We start from the raw sequence: 27313 nt of genomic DNA on the forward strand, positions 1-27313 counted from the left end.
CCGGTCACGGCACATGCCTAGGATGTGGGTTCGATCCCAGTTGGGGTTATGGGGGGGTGGGCAACCAATTGATGTTTCTCTCTCACTTTTCCTCTCTCTAAACATCAATAAATATATTCTCAGGTAAATGAAAAAAGAAAAAGCACCTTTAATTTTGTAGTATCTAGTATTTAAACCATTTAACATAATTTCTAAATTTAAAAAAAGGTTTCATTGAGGTTCTAATATAGGGAAGCTGCAGAGGTGACGTAACTATAAAGAATCTGAATGTACCTGTGTAAAGGTTCAGATCCTGAATAATATAAAACAAGACAATCTACCAGTCATGGGTCTATTCATCTATATTCATTACAAAATGCCTTTCATTTGGCCTGGCATACTTAGGATAATGAGTTTTAATGGAGTAGACAGCAATAATACTTGGAAAAGTGGTGGATAGAGAAATACAGGGAGTTACTAACTACAACCTGGGAACTAAGACTTTTTGTCTTTGAGCCCCACCCCACAGGAAAGTGCACTTAGAACATGGTCCAATGTTTTAATTCTAATTTAAGGGTTAAAAGTCAGGTTTAAAAGTCAATTCAAATCTGTCTAATTGCAGAGAGCGGGGCAGCAGAATGGAATAGTGCGGACTCAGGCCTATTAATGGGTACTGCTCTAGCTAAGTGGATCTTAAATGGTCTCATCCACGCCGAGAGGGCCTTCTTCCCTGGCTCTCCCAAGACCAACCTCATGCACCAGTGTTACAGGTTTAAGTTTATTAGTCTTTTCATCCCTAAAGCAGTAGAGGGCATTGGAAGTACTTACCATCAGTACTTTATCCATATAGAATTCTCTGCCAGGGCTCCCATCATTGTATTTTGTATCAATGGCAAAACACAAGAATAATACATCCACTACCATTTCATAAATGGACAGGAAGCAATGAGCGACTAGGAAAGCAAAGAGGCAGACGATGATCAGAGGCAGCACCCATACTGTGTAATCTTGCTGGTAGTTGAGCAGCATAATCCCAGCCAAGCCCGTGCTGCAGACTATCAGCACCTGAGGCAGAGAGAACAAAGACCATATGTAATACCCTGAGGTAGAAACCACTATTTCGTCATCCTTGGCAGATGTAAAATTCTCTTTACTACTTATATGTGATGGTCACATGAGTCCTTTCCATCTCAAATTAGAAAGTATAACCCCCATATACACACAGAGGTATACATGTATATCATATAATATAAATTTAAAGAGCCATCCTTGTTGACATTAAAAATAATCAAGTTTTCCAAATGTTATGCTTGTTTTCTAAAGCTTCCCTTATTTGGCACCTGTGGCAATTCTTAAGATAAATGTATGCCTTTTTTAGGGGGAAAAATTATGCACATTCTTAGCACTCAGAAGAAGAAAATTACCGACATTTCAGGGTACTGCTACAGATTTTTTTCTAAGCATTTTTACATTTATGAAATAGTATTGTATAAACAAATCATTAAAAGCTCTTCCTTAATATTTATAGTAGCATTATGAATGTTTCATAAATACTTATTCAGCTACATAATTTCATTTTATGGGTGATTTAAAATTTATTTAACAAAAAAATAACATTTATTTAACCATTCTCCTACAGTTGGACATGTATATTGTTTTCAGATATAAATAATGCTGCAACAAACATCACTAAGAGCCTTTTCATTATTTCATATTTTATTTCAAATAGAATATGGGGCAAATTTAATATTATTTGCCATGAAGTTTATATTTCGATTATCTGTGAGAAAAAAGGGTTGCTAAAAACATCCATGAGAATAAAGGAAATAACCAATTTGATTCTTGTCAAGAACCACCTACTCTGATGCCTCATTACCTCATACTCAACACTTTACATTTTTTTGGTGTGTTTTAGTACATTTTATTTCAGTTGTTCATCAACCCTATGAATGGTTTATGGAAAACATTATCATCTCATTTTACAGACTGGGACACATGCTAGCTGACCCACCCAAGGTCAGCAGATACCACTCCAATAATGGTCTTATGACGCCAACTTCAGGGCTCTTTCCAGGTAACTCTGAAAATATGTGGATACTGATACAAAGCAGGAATAAGTTATTTTGAATCTCAGACACATGCTTGCCCTTTACTGGCCTAGCATTAAGCCTTAACAAAGGAAGAATCCTCCAGAACTACCACGGCCTTCCCTTGTCCAGTGCTGAGGACAGTCAGGCCAAGAATTCCGCTTTCATCTCTTCTTTACTATTTATCAACAACAAAGCATCTTTCATTCACCACGAACTTAACCAGGAGTTACAATGCATTGGATAACATACTGGTTAAGCTGTAAAGAGATCCTTCTATCGGATGACTTTAGGGAGCAAATCTGGGTCTGTCCAAGATTTGGAAAACAACTCCCCAACACACACACACACACACACACACACACACACACACACACATGACTCTTCTCTGCTAGTAACTTTTCTGAGGTGATTTCCACAGAGAGCCAATCACATTCACTTTCCACTCTTTTGGTTTCAATTTTAGAATGAGTTCTTTCTTATACTCTTATTCAAGTTTTTTATGTCCACCCTATAGAAAGACTGGGATTCTTTGTGGTCTCATTATGCCACTAAAAGTTAAACCACATTCGGACTGTTAAGTTAGTTATAGGTAGAAGATGGGGCCCAGGCAAACTTAGATGTTGAGAGAAAAAGCTGTTGAGGTGGAAGGTGGATATTGTCACGTGAGAAAAACCTTCGAGAATTATTAATATTTAGGCAAAGAAGTCAAAGGATGTACTAATTATTCCCAAATATAATGGAAGGGTGGCACGCATTTATTCAAGCAGAGAACACAGTGGTTTCAAACTATTAGAGGCAACTAGAAATCACTTGTAGAGTTGGTACATCCCCAAGTCTGATAGGTTGGATCTAAGTGCAGCAAAATGCTTTTTAAAAGTGCCCCATATCCTGGCCAGGTGGCTCAGTTGGTTGGAGTGTCGTCCTGTACACCAAAAGGTTGCAGTTCAATTCCAGGTCAGGGCATACTATCTAAGATGCGGGTTTGATCTCCGATAGGGTGCGTATGGGAGGCAACTAATTGATGTTTCTCTCTCACATTGATGTTTCTCTCTCTCTCTCTAAAAATCAATGAAAACAAATCCTCGAGTGAGGATTTAAAAAAAGTGCCCCAGGTAATTCTGACACAGTCCACAGCCTATAAGAAGTACTGGTCTATATCAGTGATGGTGTAGCACATATACCCAAGGGAGTGTTCAAGAGAATCACCTGGGACTGCTAGTTGTATTTGTCATGTATTTAAAGTTTCTTTTATACTTTGCTGTATAATGTGTATATTAGCAAAGGCTAGACATATAACTCTATTTTAAAGGGGTTTACATATGGTATAGTAATGATGACAGCTAACATTTATTGAGAACTTATAATGTGTCAAGCAATGTCTTAGGTACTGGTACTAACCAATTTAATCCTCACAACCCTAAGGTTTTGGCTTTATTATTATTATTATCCCAAATTTATAAATGAGCAAACTGAGGCACAGAGTGGTTACGTACCACTAGTACATGACAGCTAGTAAGTAAAAGAGGCAGAATTTAAATCCAGGCAGTCAAGCTCCAGATGCAGTACCCCTAACCACTACACGGACTGTTACTTAATACTTCAAAACATTTAAGGAAAAACATAGACAAGTTACACTTAACCACCCCGGGCCTCAGTTTCCCCACCTATAAAATGATAATCCCAATGGATCTTCCTGTACAAATCTGTTGTGAGGATTAAATGAGCACAATACATATACAAAGTACTTAGAAAGGTGCCTAGCACATATTAAGGAGTTTGTACGTGCTTGCTATACTAGTGTATTAAGTTACTTTTAATTTTCTTTTGTTGGGCCAGATGTTTTTTGAAATTAGAGCAAATATATATATATATATTTATATGCAAAAATTTACTGTACATCTCCGGTAATATACTTGCTCTTACCTTGCCGAGGAATAACATGAAATCCCCCACTGTGTTGATGGCAGCCACTCGCAAAGCATTCTCCACGAGAATGACAAAGGCGTCCTTCGCAGAGGTGCAGAAGTTGGTGCTGTTGATAGCTGTGGCTGTGTATGCATTCTGGGCAGAAGCAAAAACAATATTCTCATCAATAAATATAATCCTACTTTGTTAAGATATAATTAAACATAGCTTGTAACAATATTTCACTATTAAACCCATGGCTCTGGTGAGGTATAAGAGTAAGATTCTGAAGCACAAGAAAATATGAGATATTAAAAAAAAAGCCTGATATGGTAAAAAGAACTTTTCAGTAGATTTAGTTTTGGTCCTTTAAAAACACTGAAATTTATGAAAACACAGACTACCTTTCCCATGTCCATAAACTTCTCCCTTGTCTGAGTAAATCAAACAGAATTTAACCTTGCCTAGATGTCTCAGGTCTGTCACTGTGAATACCCATGATGCATTAGTACCATTTCAGTGATGCTTTGGAAGCTACACAAATTGTAAAGGCATCAGATTGTGGTGCTGTCTAATCTGGAACGCCTACCACCTCCTCCTTGGTGCTTTCTTCTCTGCTGTCACTTCTCACAGCTCTTGTAGCGATCGCTGTTTGCTGCCCACTATTCTATACCCCTCCAATCTGGGAGTGGGACCTGCACTCTCATTTGAGGAAACAGCCCTTCCCCACTGTCTTAGCATCTGAGTGGAGCTGATACCACCTTCAGCAGTGGCGATGGGCAAGGATGGGTTCAGAAACTGGCATATAAACGAACCAGGGCCCCTGGAAGTAAATGACATCCCCTGGGGCTTCTGGGAGAAAGAAGTTTCCTTCTTCATCCATAGGTGATCCCTACAGAGCAGCTCTCTCCTTTTCCTGGATGAGGAGCTCTGAGGGTACAAATTGCCATGGATGTTTTGCCAACATAATGGGGAAGAGCCTAGAGCTGCTGGAGGTCACAGTGTGAAACTGAGGGTGAGGCGAACACCATAGAAGTCAGAGCAGAGAGAAATCAGGTCCCTGCACTTGGTGACAATATTTGACATCATTAGGAACTAGCCAGATTTCTGGGCTTTTCAGTTGCAGAAGCTCATACATTGTTAAGAATCTCTACCCTCTCCTGCCACTCCCTCCCCCTTTCTCACTCTCTCTCTCTCTTTTTTAGGTCAGACTGAGCTGGCTTTCTGGCCCTTGTAGCACTGAGTCCCAGATGACATAGTTTTATTCAATTATACCTGCATCTGCTGCCCCGTGTCCTCTTTGACCCACTAGTCACAGACTGATTTCCTCCCTTCTTTTTTACATTTTAGAAGAGCATTGACATTTTCTGGGAAATGTGAATAAGTACTAGAACATCAAATATGTCTGAGCCTTAGGAAAGTATATGAATTTTGTGACGAAAATGTTTGGTCCTGAGGAATTGTTGGTTTAGTGCCAACTCAAGAAATCACTGGAGGGTCCCAAATGTTCAAGTGGCTGGGAGACGGCAGGAAGGGCTGACTACACCAAGCATGTCCAACTTGTGGCCCGTGGGCCGCATGCCTCGTTTATTTGGCCCGTGTTAGCCTTTGAATTTGACATGCTTGCTCTACACTGTGCTGTCTATAAAGGTTCAACACTGAACTAGGGAAAGACAGTCTTTAATTTCTGAATGTTCCAACTGAATGCTTGTTAGTTAGTAGGAACCTGGTATGGAGATGAGGTTTGACTCATCAAAAATTTAATTTGCCATTATATGATTAGATTCACTGATTAAAAATGCAGAGCATTTGAGGGCCAAGGAAAGAGTACTGGACAGCGTAGAGGCTACTTAAGGTTCAGACACTTTTTTCAGGAATGGAGCAATAGGAAATTACCATGCTTTTTTTGAAAAACACAGTATGATTTTAACATATGAAATTCCACCACACAGATTGGGGTAATTTCTTCTCAGAATATATGACCATATTACGTTCGCAGGTCTTTTTGTCTCAAAAGCTAATATATACAGTATGTTAAAGAAATCATTCTGTTAAGTTTTTCTCAGCATTCATTTGCTGCTTACTCTCTTCTATTGTTATCTCACTGTTTTTCTTATCCGTTAAGAGATAGCAGGCACCAAAGAGTTAATTACCTAACTGCAGTGGCCCACATTTCCTCATTTTTACAAAGCTCCTTTTGAAACATTCTATCAAATACCTCCATGACATCAAAATAACCATACGTTTGATCTTGTGCAATAGTAACTCTGCTGAAAAACCATGGAGAACTGTCTTTGTCTGAACAATTCTCAAAAAAGCCAAACTAGCTCTCAGTTCTCACCAGTTCCCTATGTCCCTCACTAAAAAGCACACCCACTTAGCAATTTATCCTAAAGCAGGGGTCCTCTAATGACTGCGTGTGGGCCAAATCTTCCCTGCTGCCTATTTTATAAATAACGTTTTATTGAAACATAGCCATGCTCATTTTTTTTGCTCTTTATTATGGCTGTTTTCATGCCACAATGGCAGAACTGAGCAACCGTGAGAGACTATATGGTCCACGATGCCAAAAATATTTACTCCAAGAGACCAATGAACCAGTTTTAGTCGTCCCTCGATATCTGCAGGGGTTCTGGTTCCAGGATAGCCAATGACAACAAATTCTGACCAGGCTCAAGTCCCTTAGTATTTGCATATAGCCTATGCACACATCCTCCTATATACTTTAAATCATCTCTAGATTACTTATAATACCTAATACAATGTAAGTGCTATGTAAAGAGTTGTTTTACTGTATTGTTTAGGAAATAATGACAAGAAAAAAAAAGTCTGTACATGTTCAGTACAGATGCAGTCACCACAGGACTAACCACATAGTACAGGTCAGCAACACCATAACACCCTTCCCCCCCATGTTTTCCATCCATGGCTGGTTAAATATGCAGATGTGAAACCTGTGGATACGGAACACACAGATATGTGAGGTCAACTGTATTTGATAGTTTTTCAGAGGAAAATCCCCTAGATCACATTAAATATATAGATTATGAGATGCTTCCGGAAGTATAAAAAGCATTATAATGTCTAGAATCAAGGTCACTGAACAATCCATTTAAATCCACTACTTACTGTCTTAAATCCCACCCCCTCAAGGACAGACAACTCTCTTAATTATGCTGTTCTCCCTGCTGCGGTTAGAGCACGACTTTCTTTGACAGGAGACAGAAGCAAGAGAGGAGCCACCACCTGCAAACTCTCTCCTGTCGTCACCAGACCAGCTGCCTCCAGGAGCAGGCCCAACACCTCCAACGTAAACTATAGAAGCTTTCTCGTTGCCCTCCTTCGTGTTCAGCGTCAGTTTACTTGAGAACTATTATTATTCCGCCTCTGCTGCTTCTTTCTTCTCTCCTGATGCTGCCCCACCCATCCCATCTACTTTTATTTAGAGCAGAAGCCCTTCTATTTGTAGACATGGAAGGAGGCAGCGATTTCATTTCTTTACTTCTCAACTCCAGGGTTGGATGGGCTCATAGACATTTCCTGGCAATATTCTTATAGATCTGTGCGTGCAACCTGAGGGGACACTTTATGAGCTTCCTCCCACTGCCAAGGCAGTTAGATGAGCTGCATGTGATCCACACAAGTCAAGATGATCTCTTCAGAAAGAAAAATGTGCTACCGACCACAGCAGGTCAATAACACTTCTCTCTGCTTCTGTGCCTCCTAGTCTAAAAGGAGTCGTGCGAAGGCTCTCAAGAAACCCAGAGTCCTTTGCAGCTTCCCCTGACAGCCTTCTTGATCTGGGCTATCCCGCACAGAGGGGCATCACTGATTAACATTTCGCTCCTGCCCAACCTCTGCTCAGGCAGGACAGAGGCCTCAAACTAATTAACTCCCAGCGCAAGGTAAAAGCTGATCACCCTCCAGGGATCTTTCTACAAGGATGCCTATTAGCCCACGTGGTCACTGGTAGCATTCCTGTGTGACAGGATACAGTGGAAGCAGTGACCATGTGGAAGGAATACGTTAGGACAGAGGTCACCATGCAGGTAACTCAGACCTGTGTGGCCATCTGTCCCAGAGCACAGCTTCCACAGTCTCACACCTTCTTTCTTTTCTTCACTTAATTCTCTAGAAATTCTCTTAAAGTTTAAAATCTTACATAATAACATGTGATAAGGGCAGGCTAGTCGGCAATGGTAGGAAAAGGTAAACAGGATGTGTGCACCTCTATGTGTGGGTCATTATAAATGAAATGAGGGAAAAGGCAATTAAAATGATCCCTTTCTTATTTAGAGTGAGGGATGAAAGGGGCACAAAGTCAAACTTAAACCATAGATTTCATTCAGTTGGGTTGTAAGTTTTTAGACTTTTTAGGGGTCACCAGAATTAAGCTGATGTTGCAAGTATTAATTAAAATAGACTGGCTTTAAAACCACTTGTCTTAGCTTACAGCATGATACATGAAAATGTGAGATGTTTACTTATTCTCTATAATAAACTATAATTTAGTGTTCTTTATATTGCACAAAACGTGTATATATTTATACAAGAGGCAGTGTAATATTAAGGGAAGAGCTGAGTGAACTTAGATTTGAAAACTTCCTCCACCTCTAGCTTATGTGATTATTTGTCATGAGATGCCCAGTCTCAATTTTGTCATCTAAAAAACAGGGGAAAGGAGTTGTGGAAAGTGATAATATACATAAGTGCTTAGTATAGTATCAGCTAGTGGTGCTCAAAAATATTCCCAACTTCCACGCATGCCATATAGAGAACAGCTTTATAATCTGAAGAGTTTATGAGCCAGAGAGCAGTGTGAAATGTACTACCTTCAAATGGTGCCAGATAAACCAAGGCCTGCGTAATCCAATGCCTAAAAGAAACAGATCCTGGGTGTAACAATCTCTCTACCTAAAGTGAATCCTACCTGTTACATTAGATATATAATCACCTGCATGTCCCATTAAGATAAGCACCTACAAAAACAAAGAGTGGCTGGCTCACAGTTCACGGTTTATTTGTAAAACACACACCTCTGCTGCAAATACTAAATGGGTCATTTAAAATATCTAAAGCTCTTTTTTGAAGCCAACTGTATTTCCCCTGCGGTGTGGCAGTGGAGCATGGTTTAGGGATTAGGAATCTCCTATTGTGCTGCAAAATGACTCCAGCCTACTCTTCCTCCGTATCAACACTCTTCTTTACTATGATCCCCTAAATTCTTTAAAGCAGAGGCAACAAACTGGTGGTCCATGGACAACTGACATTGTGTGTCCTAAAGACCTATTTGCTCTGGCCCACTCAGAATTCTGTTTTTTTAAAGAATTAAAGAACCATGGCTAGAGAGGAGAAATTCTTAGGGAAAATCAAAGATAAAAGGATGCATATTAAGGCATAAGAAATAAATGTCTTTCCCAAGATAGAAATCCTAATATTTTATCCATGTATCACAATTAATAATGAGCCTTGGTAAGTACGTATGCTACTTTTAAAAATAAGAATATGATTGAAATAGAGATACTTGATCAAGGCACAATGTACACACCATGAGAAAACCAACACCTTTCAAGTAAGCTCAATCCTTTTATCTTGGAAGAAGAAAAGACAAACCTATCTTTGAAAGTGAATCTTAGAATGATTTTTAAAACATTTTACCTGATTTAAATAATTGAGGCACTTTTCAAGACACCAAAGGCAACAAATGCAAGATTTCAACATACATCGAGCACAGGCATTTTCCTGGAAAGGAGGAAAAGTTGAAATAATTGTTGAAAACTCAAAGAATTACACCATCATCAAGAATACTCCAAATGTTAGAAAAATAAGAAATTTTAAAAGCACAAACTATGCTTCCAAGCTTCCATACCCACCCCTCTTTCCACTTAAAATGTACTGACTGAATTATTTTTAATCAGTTCAAGATTTATTTAGTACCTATTGCATATAAGATATAGTGAGGTATAGAAGACCAGCAAGGAACTTACAATCTAGGAGGAGGAAAAAAAATGCTAAACACACAAAAAGATTAGAATCAAAATCTGACATAGGTACTAGTGCTATGAGAGTGGAGAACAGAGAGAGAGACATTTGTGAGATGGGAGGAATCAGGGGAGGTTTCTCAGAAGAGGTGTTATTTGAGCTAAGCCATGTTGATATGCATATTATTTCCACTATCGAGGAGAGGGAAGAGGTTCTAAGGAGGAAGGTGGTGAGTTAACACAGAGGAAGAGACACTTTTGGAAACCAGTGCTGAGATGGATTTTGCTTGAGCATATGGAGTGCAAGGGGGGTGGGGGCGAGGGAGGAAGGGCTGGGTTCCACTTTGTCAGGAATCTGAAGAAAACAATGGCAGCTTTGGACATGACGTCATTGGGTGCAGGAGTGAGGTCTGGAATGTGCCCATGGAAAGTCCAAAAACGTATTTTCCCCTTACCTTTCCTTTCAGCTGACTGTGAATGTACATAAGGATCATTCGTGGAATCTTGACTAATGTGATGATGAAAGATCCTTTGGCCACAGTACCAAGGTGATAACGGACAAGGCGATTCACTGATGCCAAAATAGGTGTAAATGGCAAATTCCTTTTATCCCTATTTTTAAAATGACCAAAAAGACAATTAAAACAGAGCCTAGGCCAGGAGGGAAACACAGGAATGTTTGGAGTGAAAAACTGGTTCATTTTTCTTACTGTAGCTTTACGACAAAAATGTCAAAGTAATATAGTAGAACTAATATAAATGCTACATGTGTACCATATAAAATTAATGTGTCATTTCTCTACAGTAGTGTCATGGGGTTCTTAAGCTCTAATATTTTAAGTTAAATACAACTGTGCTTTGAAAGCTCTTGGTAGTAAATACTTATGACGTTAATTGTACAATCAGAAAATGGAACTTAAAAAGATGTTCAACCTGGCACCTTATTACAACAGATATGATAGGCCTACAGCGGGTATTCAGCTCTGAAGTCAGGAAAGGGAGCCACACAATTGCTCTGATCCAAACAAATTAAAGAGGCTTGTTTTCCTTTGATGGACTTTCATATAAAGCCCAAGTACATAAGGCACTACCACAAGATTCATTCTTCTGTTAAATATAATTTCTGTTATATCAGGGCCTGCAGTTCTGATTCATTTTTTAGAAAGTTTTAGAAAAGTGCAAAGAATAAAATAGCAACCTCTTGTTTTCTTACCTCCCAGAAAGATCAACTATCACATTTTGTCATGTTCACTTCCAATCACTTCTTAAAGAAATGACATTCTGACAAGCTTCAGTTCCATTCCCTTCAGGCACAATTGCTTAGCTGATCTTAAGTTGTTGGACACGTATGAATTCTCACCTGGTAAAATAGTATGTCACCACCGCTCCTGCCACAGTCATCTGCTGACAGGCCAGAATGAATTCACTGATCCAAATCAGGCCCACCACATGGTACCACCACATGTACTGCAGAGGCCCCGAGACCCTGAACTCCACAAAGCCTTGGTCGTTCTTCACAGCGCTGCCTGGGAAAAGCAAGGAAGGGAAGAAGAATCACATAACGTCGAAACCACAAATACGGCTATTTAATTTAAGAGACTGATTTACTTTCCAAGAACAGGTCCCTACACCCAAACCACAAACTTATAATCACAGTGCTATCTCATTAAGGGACAAAAATAATTATCAGTTGAAAAGTTGTGAAGCCAAATATTACTCAGTTAAGCATTTTGTTTTCCCCAAAGCCATGATATAGATATACAGCTTTTAAAGTTTGTTCTGTTTGAATATAGTTCTTACCACATTATCAGTTACTTAGTTTAAGCATGAATTTGCAAATAGCTCTTAAATTTTTTTTCAGAGCTATTACTTGTCTAATAATGACAGACCTAAATTCTTAGCAAGGTACAGAAATTCATATTCTATTCAATTGGTGAATGTGTGCTGCAAGGTCAGAGAAATTACATACAAGTGTACTAACCTTACGCTGCTCCTCACAATGAATTCCATTTAGATGTAGCCTTTGATGTAAAGTATGGCTACAAGCAAATCTGAGAGTCTATGAACTGAATCATCGCTAGGAGCTTTAGCTAGGTTCTGATCATTTCCAAACGAGAAAATCCCAAGGAAGCAAGTTGAGCTTTAGCTCTAACTGAGTTTTAAGGCAATTCCACAGTGGCATTACATTCATTCTTTCATCTGAGAATGGATCCAAATGTCTGAGGGACTAGAGGAGTTTATTTCAAATCCATGACCATCTCAAAACCAGGATGCAATTACAGGCCTTACCTGGTTGACACCCACTTTGCTAGGATGATAAAGCTCATGATCAGAAAATGGGTTACTGAAGAATCATAGCCCCTGCTAGTTCCGATGGCTATTAGAACTTAGTCAATCAATGTCTGAAGACTTATATCTCTTTGATGTTTTAAATATGTTAATGCAAATCAGATTCATCCCTAAGAGAAAGAAGCAACATGTCTTCTTACCAGTAGTGCCAAGAAAAAGAAGTGTCATGATCCAGTACGCCCAAAACAGGACAAGGGCAAAGAAAGTCCAAAAGGGTTGGAAGACTAGCAGTGGCAAGTGAATGAAGACCTTGCCCGCCACGTGGAACAAGGCGATAGTGAGAGCAATGCGTTTGCGCATAAACAACATGATCAGGAACAAGATAACCTGTGTGGGGAGAATAGAGGGAAAAGGGTTAGTTACCATGTTAAACAGCAAAAACTGAAACTGGACAATGGTGGAAATTTTTACTGTAACGCCTTCATTCTAAAACGTGGAAGTTCCATTCTCTGAATCCCAGGAATACTTTATCGGTCTGTATCTCTCTTGCAGCACTTATCATTTTCAACAGTATATTGAGAATGTCCTTTAAAGCTAAATAAAAGGACTTCTCAATTTCTTATTAAATCCTAGAATTGGTCTCACTTTTCCTTTCGCCACTCATTACCAATCAAAATGTGTGGTTTGTCAGGTAGGATGAAACACCTCCTGTATTTGAGTAGATCTGTGCTTGTCACTTTGAAAAATAGGGGAGCAGCCATGGCTGGTTTGTTCAGTGGTTAGAGCGTCAGCCTGTGGACTGAAGGGTCGCAGGTTTGATTCCAGTCAAGGGTACTTTGGTTGAAGGCTCAATCCACAGTGCTTGTCGGGGTGTGTACAGGAGGCAACCAATCAAAGTGTCTCACTTTGATGTCTGTCTGTCTCTCCCCCTCCCTTCCATTCTCTCTAAAAAATCAATGAAAAAAATATCCTTGAGTGAGGATTAACAACAAAACAAAGAAAAATAGAGGAGCGGACCACATGCCATGAGCACAGGAGCACTGGGGGTATCTGGGCCTTGTCTCCCACTTAAGGCAAAAGCTCCTTAAGAACAGGGCCCATGCCAGATTCACACTTTGTTCACCAGCCTCTATCCTCTTGCCCTGGAATAGATAATTGAGCTTAAAGATGATTAATAAATATTTGTATAATAATAACAAACATATATTTTTCCACCAGTGGCTTTATTTTTTTGTTTCTAATGCTCAATATAAAGCTTGGGCCCAGCCAGTGTGGCTCAGCAGTTGAGCATCGACCCAGGAAGCAAGAGGTCACCAGTTCGAATCCCAGTCAGGGCATATGCCCGGGTTGCGGGCTTGATCTCCAGTAGGGGGCATGCGGAAGGTAGCCAATCAATGATGTTTCTATCTCTCTCCCTTCCTCTCTTGCTAAAAATCAATTTAAAAATATGTTTTTTAAAAAAGCTTAGGATTATACCTAGAAGTGGAGAAAGATGTCTTTTTCTTTTTTTCAGAGAGGAGAAGGAGATGAACCAAAGATATGCATATAGATGATTTAACCCCATGTTAATTAGTAATTTTACTGTACAGGTGCTAGGTAGCAAAGCTCACCTATATTTTTTGAAATAATGTTGTTAAAAGAAAAGTTTACAAGGAAAAATGGGAAATAATTAGTAAACAAATAAATGAAATGACAAGGTGATATTTCTTATCATACTTTTAAAAATATATCTATTTTATTGATTTTTTACACAGAGGAAAGGAGAGGGATAGTTAGAAACATCGATGAGAGAGAAACATTGATCAGCTGCCTCCTGCACCCCTCCCCCTGGGGATGTGCCCACAACCAAGGTACATGCTCTTGACCGGAATCGAACTTGGGACCTTTCAGTCCACAGGCTGACGCTCTATCCACTGAGCCAAACCAGTTAGGGCTTATCATAATTTTTTATAGTAAAAAGAAAGTCTTTTTTAAAAAGTAACTACATTATCTTGTGACAATAAGAAATATGTTCTACTAGTAAATAATAATGTAAATATTCTAGGTGAAAATCCTCTCAAAAAGCAGGCTGTGCAGAGCAAAATATTGCATCAGTAGCACTCATCAATTAGGGAAGCCAGCTGTGGGACAGAGATTTTATCTAATGAAGATCAAGGTTAGGCATGCCATAGCTAGAGGTGAGTTTCTCCTCCGTTAATGATCTCCTGTAAATAAAAGCATAAACCTGAACGTATACTCACCGTGAACACTGTAGCTGAAATGGCATAGATGAGGAGGGCCCGAAGATTGTCTTCAGCTATCTGGAGCTGCTCAGGAATAACTGTTTCTTTGGGAGACTTTCTTTGTTTTGCATATAGCCACCATAGTACACCTGTGCCACCTGGAGACAAAAAAAATAATTGTTTTTGCAATAATTAGCACCTGAAAATGTGTTGACAAATCCTCAATTTTCTGGATCCTTCCTACGTATCATCATGAGACTAGTGCAGCAGCAATCCACTTGGCTGGGAGGCGCATGGCTATAACTTTTTTGCCAGTGTAAGGGGAGCTCTAATTATTCCACTACCAACTTCCATAGACACTCATAGACACTCACTAATCTTTCAGTACATCAAATACACTTCCTTCAACTGTACTGATTACTGACTTTGAAGCTGAGATAGATAGATACCCCAAGAGGAGCTGGTTACAAAGAGAGCCTCAGCATCGGTTTAAGCTAGAGATCCTGGAGGGAGCAAGTAAGGGTCATAGAAATCAGCAACGAAGCAGAGAAAGACAAAGGTCTCTGCGTACACATCAGTCACCCTAGCACTGAGTGCCGACAGTCATGCAGCGGATGAAATATTTGTACAATGAATAAATGAAGATCAAAAGAGTAGTTCCCACCAAAGGTGAAAACAAAGGCAGAAAATCTTTGATAGTGGTGGATGCTAGGGATGGGAACTTTTATCTCTATTGCTGGTTCAGAGATTCCGAGAACTGGACTGAAGACAGAGGCAAACCCTTCATTTAATCCATTCAGCAAATATTTTGAGTGTCTAACAGCATCTCCTGTTTTAGGGGTTGGGGATAGAGCAGTAAACAAAGCCAAGTCCCCACCCTCACCCCTCATGAAGCTTCATACATAGCAATGGGGAAACATAAAAATAGGGGGGAAAGTAAAAACATAGCATATAAAGTCTAAGAACAAAGTCATCTAGTAAGAGGGACAGAAAGTGCTGGCATTGGGAAAGCACTGTAATTTTATATAAGATGGGTAAGCAAGGCCTCACCGGTGATGGATTTGAGCAAAAGAAAAACAGGAAGAGAAAAATCTATGAAACTAAGAAAAGAGTGTCCTAGGCAAGAGGTAAATTCTAAAAAAGAAGATATAGCATGTAAAAATTAAAAGTTTTATTTTCTTCTCTATATTTCTATTTTCTACCACGGAAGTAGTTAGATACCATGAGTAGTTATCACATTTATAAGTGGGAAGAGGAAATTAAAAAAAAAAGACAATAAACACAGAAGGCCCAGAAAGTTTCATTACAAACAGTAAACAAAATAGAATGTCAATAGACAGAAAAATGATAATGAAAATTTAAACACACACACACACACACACACACACACACTCTTATTCTGTCAGAAACACTTTTCAAACAGAAAGAACTTCAACAACTTACAATGGCTGATTCAGGCCTTACAAAGTGCCAGATAAAAGAAAAGGATTCCTTTACTTGCTTGGCAGAGAACATTGCAAGAATCAAGTGAAAATTAAAGAGCCAGAAGCCAAACAGAGCCTCGATTGCTGTCTTTTCTCTTGGGTTCTTCCCCCCAAATTAAAAAAAAAAAAGTTAGCTCCTTTAAAAAATAATCTTCATTTGCCAATGACCTCACCTTTTTATTTGATTTATTGATCTCAGCATGACCTAACTTCAATGTCATCCACTTATCAGTTTAAATTAATGCAGAGCAGAAATTTTTTTTAAATACTCAAAGTAGTTCCAAACTGAGGCAGTGTCAGAAGCAAGCTTTAATTCTCAGTTCTAATTACTGAAAAACAAAGAAGTAAGCAGCTTACCAAGTGACCCCAGTATGACCAGAATTGTCACGATCCACACAAGTACTCTTGATATATACCTGATTATCACCATCAAAATCATGGACAGAACTGCAGGGAAGATAAATAGAAAACATGTAGAATATTATTTGGAAAACACTGGAAAATATAAAGATAAATTCTTTCAGTTGTTTTCTCCCATGGAAATAATTTGTTGCTATTGACAAGTTCATGATCCCAATTTAGGTAACAAAGGAAACAGGTTGCTTTTGCACTCTGACTTTGGTACTTGTGCCACTTGAAACCAAAGGCACCTAACGTGGGTGTATAAACACAGAAAAGGATACATGCAAATGCACATGGTGACTCAAAAACAGCATAGAACTGTTGTGGACTCACCACAGAAAGGCATCAGAACTCACATGCAAACACACATGCCAACACACGAAGTGCAGAGAATGACATGTCATGTTGGGTGACCAGAAAAATTCTCACACATAGAGAGAGAGAGCATTTAAATTAGGTGCTACACTTCCTTGAGTAATTTATGCATTTTAGGACCAATTTCTCTGATGGTTGGTTAATAAACTAGATGGTATTTTATCTTTTTTTCTGGTTGTTTCTCCTCTGAAATTCTAAGAGATGGTCGGACCCTATGGGGTAATATCCTGAAGCCTACTGAAGCCCAAATTCCTCTGGCCTCAAAGTTTGAGTTATTCAGTCAACCCTTCTACCCATCCCCAGCTAAATTCCAACATGCTAAAATATTGAGTGAAAAATCTCAAAAAAGAAAGTGGGGGGATTTAACCCATTTTATGGGGAAATTTGTTGTTGAAATCTTAATTTGTACACCTTTTAATTATCTAAAGGCCCACTTCACAAACAAATGGACAAAGACCTTAAGCCTCATAAGAGAACCACTCTAAGAAAAAGCTGGAATTCCAATGACTTAACATTATTGTCACTATTTTTAAGGTTTAATTTTTTTTCTTGGTAAAGTATTCAACTATTTCAGAAACCAAATAATTTTTATATAAAACCAGGCTAATAGTCAAGCTTTTATGGGCCATTCACAAAGCCAAAAAAATTAAGATCTGTGACTAGGTAACATTATTAGGGTACTCACTTTTGCAATAAGTGTATAGGAACTAAAAACAGATGGGAGCATTTCAAATATCATAGAAATAGCTTTTCATATGGACAGCCTTTTTTCAACTGAGACAAGTACTACACCTAAGCAAAAAGAAAAGACTCTCTAATGACAAGACGGAAATACAGCTAGTCTTCCAGGTGACTACCAGTATACTTGTTAACAGGCATAAATATCGTTTTACGTAAAAAATGAAATGGTCGTTTGGTTCCTACCAGTTTCCTTCTCCCTTATTAAAAAAGTCTATAAATTCTAATATGGCTACATATAGTTCTGCGATAATATAGGGTGTTTACATCTTGAAAATAACAGTTTTATTTGGTTCTATTGTCTACTTATTGATGAGAAAACTCAATGGCTAACAAGTGGAGATTTTCTAATTTTCCCAGCAATAGAGTGATATTATGACCTGTTGCATGGGGTGTGGGGAGGGTTAAATACTTTAAAAGTAATCAATCAGAAATCTATGTTCTTTGATGGAAATATATATAAAAAAATATGTGGCCTCTTTTTATAAGCGAATAAACCAAAGATTAGATTCATAACTAAAAACAAAGGGGCATTGATTTGTTAAAAGTAGCCTCCTGCTATAATGTTAAAGGTTATTATAGACTTAGTAACCAAAGTTTGGAGAAAACACTAGTTTTCTCCAATGAGAGGAAAAGAACAGAAATGAGTTTCAGATATATATAACTATATATAATCTGAAACAGTTATTTTGGCTATGGGAAGTGAAACATTTTACAAGTATCCCCAGTTGTATTCATATTTTTGGTTAAAAGACAAAACAGTCTTCTGCTGCAGTACTATGCAATAGCTAATAATGAGAAAAACAATTACCTAGTGATAACAAGCAAAGTCCCAATATAATTTCTTTGCTGGCCATTACTCCACTAATCAGCCTGTGTAAGACACTATTGTCACTGACAAAGGTGATCAGGGCCTCTGCAAACTTGGCATAGCAGGAAATGTTCACAGGAGCACAGCGATGGAAGAATGGAATAGGTGCACTGGTGACACAAGAAAAAAAAATCAGAAAAAAAATTACTCCTACTTAATATAAATGCCACATCAAACACACAAATGAAAGGTGAATGTGACTGCAATACACTCCACCCTCCACACGTCATATGGGAGCTAAGAGCTGTGAGCTTAATGCTATGAAGATGACTGTCATGGGCAGTGATGCAACTCTTACCACAAACCTTATCAAAGAGGGTGGAGTGCATGTTCCAACAGAAGACATTACCCTCCCCTTCTGAAAAGAAACACACACACACATATACACACACATACACACAGATACAACCTCCAGAAGCAAACCCAAACACTTGAACTCCTCAGCCTACACATCTATCAATCAAGGGGCAGATGACAAAACTTACAAATGTATCCTTCATTGAATTGAAAATGAATTTTTGCCATAAGCTATTTAAAAATAAAAACACACCTGGGCTTTTGCTTGAAATGTGCCCCCGTTAATGGAATGGTCTCCTCTATCAGAACGACATACAAAACCTTAGATTTAAAAAGATGCTTGGGCACAAGCTTAGGAACTCCTGTAAACTAAGTCATACTGAGGCATGTGCATGACTTAATCAGCACAATCGGCAGCTATGTAAAACAATAACCATGAATACTGATGTATGGAAATAAGGACGATGTAAGAGCACAAGGGGGAAATATAACCAAAAATATATATCTAATGTGATGATGGCATCTCTGTATAAAAGATATATACATATGAATCAGGACAAAAAAATATAAGCAAATGAAAAATCTCTACTTGGTAGTATTATGGGGTTTGGGGTTATTTGCTTTCTTTTTATATGTTTTTACTTTAAGATTATTAGTGTCCAAAAATGAGGTAATCTGCTGCTTCAGGCTTGTATGGACTGCATTTTACTTGTGAAGGAACATAGCTATGTGTGCACCATGACATTAATCAGGTTTGTTATTAACATGGTTCTACTTTACCTTCTGAGAGGATGGTATACATCTAATCACGAAGAGATTTTAAACAAAGCGCTATGAACATGCCCTCAGCTGAGATTTCTTTGGATTCTAAGACAGCTCTATGTGTGTACCAATGCAAGAATACACACTTACGTGTGCATTAAGTTAAATTTTAGCCATTGCTAATGTAAATCCCACATCTTCAGAATTATTTGTAGGACTGTCAGTCACAGTTCTAATATACCATTTTGACTAGAATGATATAATTATGTTCTTATTCTTGGTTGGCACTGTATGTGGGTCAAATCAGTAGATAAGATTACATGGTTGAGCATCAGATTCTAAGGTTTCTAATCTCAGCAAAGCAACTTTGTATGACCACAAGCAAAGTACTATCCTGGTTTCCTTCCTCAAATGTTGATCAATAAGCACCACTGGGAGTGAGAATAAGCAACGTCTTCCATACTGGTAAACTTCATGGAACAATAAGACAATATAACTTTAGAGATCTTGCCTTACCTTAGTTATGCTTCAGTAAAATGTATCCCAAAATGATGTGACAATTTGACATGAATGTTTATTTGTAAAAATTTGCCTCTTGTGATCAATGGGTGTATTTGTGTATATCTCTAAAATAGTGTTAGTAAAATCGTTTTAGTGAAAGTTGATACCAAAGATTTGATATTTTGGCAGAAACTGCAGAAAGCTGAAGCATTCTGAGTGATGCCTGTATTAAGGGTATGCAAATCATAGTTTTTTTTTTCACTAAAAGTTGTTTCACTAATGATATACAAAGATATTAAATTACAGAATACTTTTAAATGAGCTGGACTTAGACATATTATAAGAAAAAAGATAAAATAGGATTAACTATAAATTCCTAAGCCAATAGAGCAGTGGTTCTCAACCTTCCTAATGCTGGGACCCTTAATACAGTTCCTCATGTTGTGGTGACCCCCAACCAAAAAATTATTTTCGTTGCTACTTCATAACTGTAATTTCACTACTGTTATGAATCGTAATGTAAATATCTGATATGCAGGATGTATTTTCATTGTTACAAATTGAACATAATTAAAGCCTAGTGATTAATCACAAAACAATATGTAATTATATATGTGTTTTCCGATGGTCTTAGGCGACCCCTGTGAAAGGGTCGTTCGATCCTCAAAGGGGTCTCGACCCACAGGTTGAGAAACGCTTCAATAGAGGCTGATTTAGGGGAAAGAAACCTTTAAACTGGTAACTTTGTTGGGACCTACAATTGTTTTTCATTTTTGTGTGTATGTGCATGGTTGTTTTTTCCTGATGCTGTCTAGATACTGTTACTACCAGGTTAATGTCCGCATCTAAGGAAGTCTAACCCTATGTTTAACTAGGCGTGGTTCTCTAGCCTTCAAAACTAAAGTCCTCTTGGGTCCATGATTATATACATCTTCACTTGCCTTATTACCCCATTATTTCTGATGCAGCCTCTGTTTAACTCACTTGCCTCCAACCTTAAACATAAAATAGATCTATCTTAAGGATATTACCGATGTCTTTTTCTCATACTTAATCCCATCAATTTGTTGGCCCTGCTTTCCTGTTTCCCTTTTCCTGTCAGATAACCATAGTGAACTTGATCCTCTGGCCAGAGATGGCTATGCCTACAGCTCCCATATCCTAACAGGATTTTTTTTTTTTTTTTTTTAAATATTTTTATCGATTTCAGAGAGGGAGAGGGAGAAAGAGATAGAAACATCAATGATGAGAATCACTGATTGGCTGCCTCCTGCATGCCCCCTACTGGGGATTGAGCCTACAATCCCGGCACGTGCCCTGGACCCGAATTGAATTTGGGACCCCTTCAATCCGCAGGCTGGCGCTCTATCTGCTGAGTCAAACCAGCTAGGGCCTAACAAGATGTTTATGTATTTTTATACTCAAAGAAACACACATCTTTTCTAAAGAGAGTGAAGCCTGTGATAAAGGAAAGAAACCTGGGCTTGGGTTCAAAAGCCCTGGGCGATTCTCCTAACATGACAGAATTGCACATCACTCCACCCCTCTTTCTCAGTTTTTCCATCTGTGAGGTGAAAAGGTAGGAATAAGTCCTCTGTCTTTTCAGATATGAATAGTAATAACAATAATATTATGCCTACCCAGAAACGAATGAATGATTCTAAGTTCATAGAAGCAGCAAGCCCAGTATCTTTAGTATGTTTCTGCTTTTCAGACTTAGAATGAGAACAGATTATTTGAAGATGGAAGGGTTCTTCTGTTAAAATTCAAATCCTTCATTTTTTAAAGAGGAAAGACTGAATAATATCTGCTCTGAACTTACCCTTTCTCGTCATTTTTATAATGTATATAAACACACGGCAACTGAAGAGGGTACTTTTACATGTATCCCTCAAAGAAATGAAGCACAATAACAATAGCCCTTGGCCTTATCATTCAATCTATGTCCGTTAAGGAAAAAAATCCTGACAGCTCTAAATTTGAAGGTTATAAAATTAGCACAAGCTGATTAACTACATTTTTTAGCTGACGGTCAAAATGGTCAAAATCTGCTCTCACTGGTACAGAGTAATAGAAATAGAAGGCAAAGAAGATAATATCTGGACAGAGTAGTAAGAAATGAAGTTAAACACAGCTTTAAAGTAAAAAGGATTAGATCCCTTTATATGTCATTCTTTTTTTCAACTCTTCCCCCCAAATAATTCCACCATCCATGAGTGAATGCTTAAATTGTTTCCTTATTTTAAAATCTATGTAATTGTGGCATTATGGTTTGTCTTATATTTTTCTATTTAAATCCCATGTGATCTAATGAATTTAGGATTAGATGAGTTAGCTGATTTCATCTACCTCTCAGAAAATAATAATTCTGAGAACCTAGTATATGAGACCATTTCTGCTTTAGTGACTAACCTACATGACATATTCTGTGCTTCTTAATTAAGAGGACAAGCATAAAGAATTATATTTGCAGTAAGTTTTACTACTTTTCGAAGCCCACAGAACATTGAATCTTTAAGAAGTCAATGTTGTTCCATTAGGAACTGTTGCTGTTTCACATTATTGAAACATTAGTGAACAAGAACAAAATGAATTTATAATGAGTCTTTTAAAGACTTAAAAAAATGATCCACTCATAGGAAAATTGTATCTTACCTTGGCAAACATACTGTCCATTTGCCTTTAAGCCCAGATTATCACAATTAATGAGCTCCCTCAAAGTATGCCTAATATCTCTTCTCCATATGCCTTCAGAAGAGAAGACAGGTGTTGGCATCTCACACAATTATTTTATTAAATTTCAGGTTATAAAACAAAAAACCAAAAGCCATAACTCATAGAGGCAGACAATAGACCAGTGGTTACCAGAGGGGAAGGGGTGTGGAGGGAGGGTGAAATGAGTAAAGGGGGTCAGTTATACGGTGACAAATGGAAACTAGACTTTGGTGGTGAGCATGATATGATAAACACACAGATATCGAATTATAATGTTGCATATCTGAAACTTATATAATGTTATAAGCCAATGTTACCTCAATTAAAAAAACAACCTCAGGTTATAAACAAACAATTACACCTGATTTCTAACTAAAAGGTTTATTTAAGAACAAAGAAAAAAATAGAGGATTCTGGCAATATCTCCAAAGCACAGAAAAGGTAGGAAAAGAGTAAGTCAAGAACCTAATGGCAATATGCAATGGTTTTCATACATTTCATTTTATTTTTTTCTCTTCTCCCATTCCTGTAGTCTCTCTTTAAAATACAAACAACCCCCCCCCCTGCCCAAAACAACAACAACAACGAACTGTAGGATAGACTTTACAAGATATTAGATTCAAATTCTGATTCCCAACAATTAGTTGTATGCCCTTGAATAACTCATTTAATCTCTCTTATCTTCTATTTCCTCATCTACAAATTGGGACAATATCCTTACAGGCTTTTGTGAGGATTAAATGACATTATACATGAGTAGCTTAATATGGTAGCTGGCATACAGGAGATGATTTATAAATGTTAATTTACCTTGAATAAAAAAAAATTACCTTGAATCCTTCATTTTAAAAATAAATAGATAACATTTTTTTTCTTGGCTGTTAGTTTACCATCTCTATATTATGTTATTAACTCGCCATCATCCAGCATCCTTTCTGGTATCCAGAGGTACCTAAATCAATGTTTGGTGAATAAACTGAATTTATGTAATCTGTTCCTACCATTTCGATTTTCTCTGTCTATACCTAAACCTTTAAACATTGTAAGTGTACAGACTAGGTTGTCTCCTTATTGCTTAACATGTCACCAACAGAGTTATGAATTTGAGTAAAATATGATCGCCTTTCTAGGCATTTGTTTTTAAAAGTCAAAAGCACTTCAAAATAGCAACCATTTGGCAATTACATGGCACTAGTGTTTTATTGAAAATTAGTTTACAACTGCTTTTCTCTAAAACAGTCACTGCGTTCTGCTGCAGAAGGTGCCTGGGTGCCTAGGAAGTTTGGGGGTAAAGGGGGGCGGACTCTAGAGCAGGGATGGGTAAACTTTTTTCTGCCAAGGGCATTTGGATATTTATAACATCATTCACAAAAAATTATACTTAAAATTAGCCTGCTATATTTGGTCAAACATTTAATTAACTCATCCCTAATGCCTTGGCAGGGCCAGACCAAATGATTTTGCAGGCCTTATACAGCCCATGGGCTGGACGTTCCCCACCCCTGCTCTAGAGGTTGAGAGAAATAATACTATCAAGCCAAATGCCAAGCACAATAATGGGTGTGTAATACATATTATTGTATTTAATTCTTATAATTCCATGGCAGAGGTATTAAATTCCCATTTCACATGAGGAAACTTTGTTTACAGAGAGATTAAGAGACTTGCTCAAGCTGACCAATAGAACGTGGTGACAGAGAATTCACTCCCCCCGCCCCCCCGCCGCCAAAAAAAAAACAAAACAAAACATTTCCAGGCCTATCTAGGCTCAAAGTGCAGCTCTTTCTGTCCCACTAGGGTGCTCCCAGGAGGACAAAAAGATATGAAAGATGCCAGGAGCCATTAGCCTGCATCACAAGTTTGCCTAGAGCAATATATATATACTAGAGGCCCAGTGCATGAATACGTGCACGGGTGGGGTCCCTCTGCCTGGCTGGCGATCTGGGCCAATTGGGGCAGTCTCCCGCCCAGATCAGGGCCCAGGGCCCATCAGGGCGAGCAGGCCTGGGGGAGGGGCCGCAGGTTGGCCAGCGGCCTGCCCTGATCAGGGCCATAGCGGTGGGCCGGCGTGGGGCGGCAGCGTGGGAGGTTGGCTGTGGGAATGCACTGACCACCAGCTCCTGTGTTGAGTGCCTGCCCCTGGTCAGTGTGCATCATAGCGACTGGTCAACTGGTCGTTCAGTCCTTCGGTTGCTTAGGCTTTTATATATATAGATATATTCATCATGTACAAAAACAGTCCCTAATTTTTTAAGGATAGAGTTTCTTGGGGACAGAGACTAGATCTTAGTCGACTTTTTAGATTTGGTATCTAATATTATTGTGAAACAAGGTAGCGTCCCAAGTGTTTTATTAAAACCAATTTATTCTGTTTTCTGATCCTTTCACTTTGCTTGCCAAATTGTAAATAATGATATTTATAATTTACCTTCCTCCTATCAACTATTTCTTCTCCTCTGTTTTCTAATAGGCTGAGTTCAGACAAAAGTGATAAGACACTTAGATTATAAGGGTCTTTAAATAAAGGATAAACATACTATATAGTCAGTTTTCAGATGGTATAAGTTCATCATTGCATCTTGGATTACTGACACATTAGTGGATGACCTTGTTAGAAGCCAAGTCTGTCCATCTCTAATATCTAAGCCCCTCTTACTACTAGGCTTTGTCTTTCGGGGCATGCCCTTAGGATGCTGTATGTGAGATGTGTAGGTCTGTGAAGCCAAGATTAAAACACCTCAGATAACTAGAAATAGGCAGCCCCTAACATGGTAGAATCAGAGATCAGAGGTGGAGGAGAATTTGTGGTATGAGCTGCCCCCAACCCATACTGTATAGGAGCAGAACAACCTCATTCTCAGACCAAGGCTCTCTGGTCATGCTTTTAGAATACATTTATGCCTTAAAATAGTAACTCTACTCAAAGTATGCATTTAAAACAGGCTTTAACAGTTCAGTAAGATAAAGCTTTTCTTACATTGATAAATTTTCTCCAGAGACTCTATTCAAAGGACCTCTACTTCTTTACTGTGATAGCCTCCCCAATATTCTCAATTTTCACAAATGGAGTCTCTTTACCTATTAGTCTGAGCCCATAATTTGTAGATCCCTTTTACTTAATATCTTTTAAAATAGTCCCTTTATTTTTACGTCCAAAGGCTTAAAATTTTAACATCAATAGCAACTTGACAAGACTAAAAGCTGAAATCAATTTAATGGATATGTCCTTTGTCTACTTTTCAACAGAAAATTTCAAATTCAAGTTAATAACACACAAATTACACCTATAAGCAATCCAAAGGAAAATAGACATGACTGTCAAAATTTTAAGCAACAGCTTGCTATAATATACTGAGATACAATAAAAGTGGTTCAATTCAGTATTCCTAGAGAAGTTGACTCATGTCAGACACGGTTAGTGATACATGCAAAGGTTCTTAAGATCAGACATGTTCCAAATCCTGTATGCCCAATTCTGAGGATATTTTCTACAGTGTTTGAAAATTTATCTTCTTTTTTAAAAAAATTTTTTTTTATTGATTTCAGAGAAGAAAGGAGAGGGAGAGAGAGATAGAAACATCAATAATGAGAGAAAGAATCACTGACTGGCTGCCTCCTGTACTTCCCCCACCAGGGATAAGCCCAGAACCTGGGCATGTGCCCTGACTAGGAATTGAACCCCAATTTCCAGGTTCATAGTTCAATGCTCAACCACTGAGCCACACCAGCTGGGCTATCACCTTTCTTATAAATCTATTTACCGGTATAAATTTTAAAATTTGATTTACTTATAACTACGGTGAGATTATTTCTCATCCTTGTATCCATTATATGTAGTACGTACTTAATAACAAATGTCTGTTGAATAAGACCTTGGATAAGATATGCAAACAGCCTATAGCAGAGAATGTACCTGAAGGATATAGCCTGAAATAGACTAAGGAGAATAATCACTGCCATATATATTTTTTTAATTTGCAAAATAAATTGAAAAATAATCCTAAGTATTTGTAGGATCAATTTCAAAGAATCTTTGGACTGTGAGGCTTGGCTTCTAAGTTTACTGCAGATTTTATGGTTCAGCAATTTTGTGTACTTAAATATTAAGGCATTGAAAAAGTGGGGGAGCCCCCACAAGAAGTGTAAAATACCTGATAATAAGAAAAGTTGTTTGCCTGTGTGTGTGTTTTTTAAGCTGTAAATTAGATGCTATTATTTCTACTACTACTTTTAAATTTTTGATGTAAAAGTACTAGACCTACACAACTGGTATCATCAAGTGACCCTTTTCTCAGAATAACATACAGTTTACAATCTACCTACGAAAACAAAAGTCACAAGTTAACAAAATACGATAACATTTACCTCGCTGGAACTGGTAGTTTGGGGCAAAGAGAAGACGCTTTTGAAGATGTGTATTCAGAAGGCTTTAGCTTGTAGTGACATAGTGCTGAGCCTGTTGAAAGAAAGTTAAATGTTAGCAAACAGAGTCTGAATAAGTTCTCTTATTAAGGCACTTTAATTTTATTTTGTATGTGAATGTTAATTCAACATATATAACTTTCAAACATTATATAATCAAAAAGAATCTGATTTGGTCTATGGTATTGGTCCTCCATCATTTAAAACGTTTCTCCTACAGTAACTTACATACAAATTTTAAGTGATAATATTAAGGGTATACAAGTACTAGACTACCTTT

The 27313-nt window shown here is 38.0% G+C and overlaps 1 protein-coding gene across 4 annotated transcripts in view; it reads right to left on the reverse strand.

Annotated features, from left to right (window-relative positions):
* Positions 1-27313, reverse strand: part of SLC44A1 (solute carrier family 44 member 1) — a 107706-nt gene that overhangs the window by 40836 nt on the left and 39557 nt on the right. For all 4 annotated transcript variants that reach the window (XR_002829068.1, XR_002829069.1, XR_002829067.1 and 1 more), the window contains 10 exons: positions 26977-27067; positions 18277-18446; positions 16308-16397; positions 14485-14624; positions 12445-12631; positions 11316-11481; positions 10411-10567; positions 9633-9716; positions 3993-4130; positions 808-1044 (listed from right to left, as the gene is read on the reverse strand). Coding sequence is in view for 1 of the 4 variants with exons in the window: in XM_014455218.2 (XP_014310704.1) it covers positions 808-1044; positions 3993-4130; positions 9633-9716; positions 10411-10567; positions 11316-11481; positions 12445-12631; positions 14485-14624; positions 16308-16397; positions 18277-18446; positions 26977-27067 (1460 nt within the window). In the remaining 3 variants the exon portion in view is untranslated. The remainder of the gene's footprint in view (positions 1-807; positions 1045-3992; positions 4131-9632; positions 9717-10410; positions 10568-11315; positions 11482-12444; positions 12632-14484; positions 14625-16307; positions 16398-18276; positions 18447-26976; positions 27068-27313) is intronic.

The sequence above is a fragment of the Myotis lucifugus genome, unplaced genomic scaffold (assembly GCF_000147115.1).
Source record: "Myotis lucifugus unplaced genomic scaffold, Myoluc2.0 scaffold_43, whole genome shotgun sequence".
Lineage (NCBI taxonomy): Eukaryota > Metazoa > Chordata > Mammalia > Chiroptera > Vespertilionidae > Myotis > Myotis lucifugus.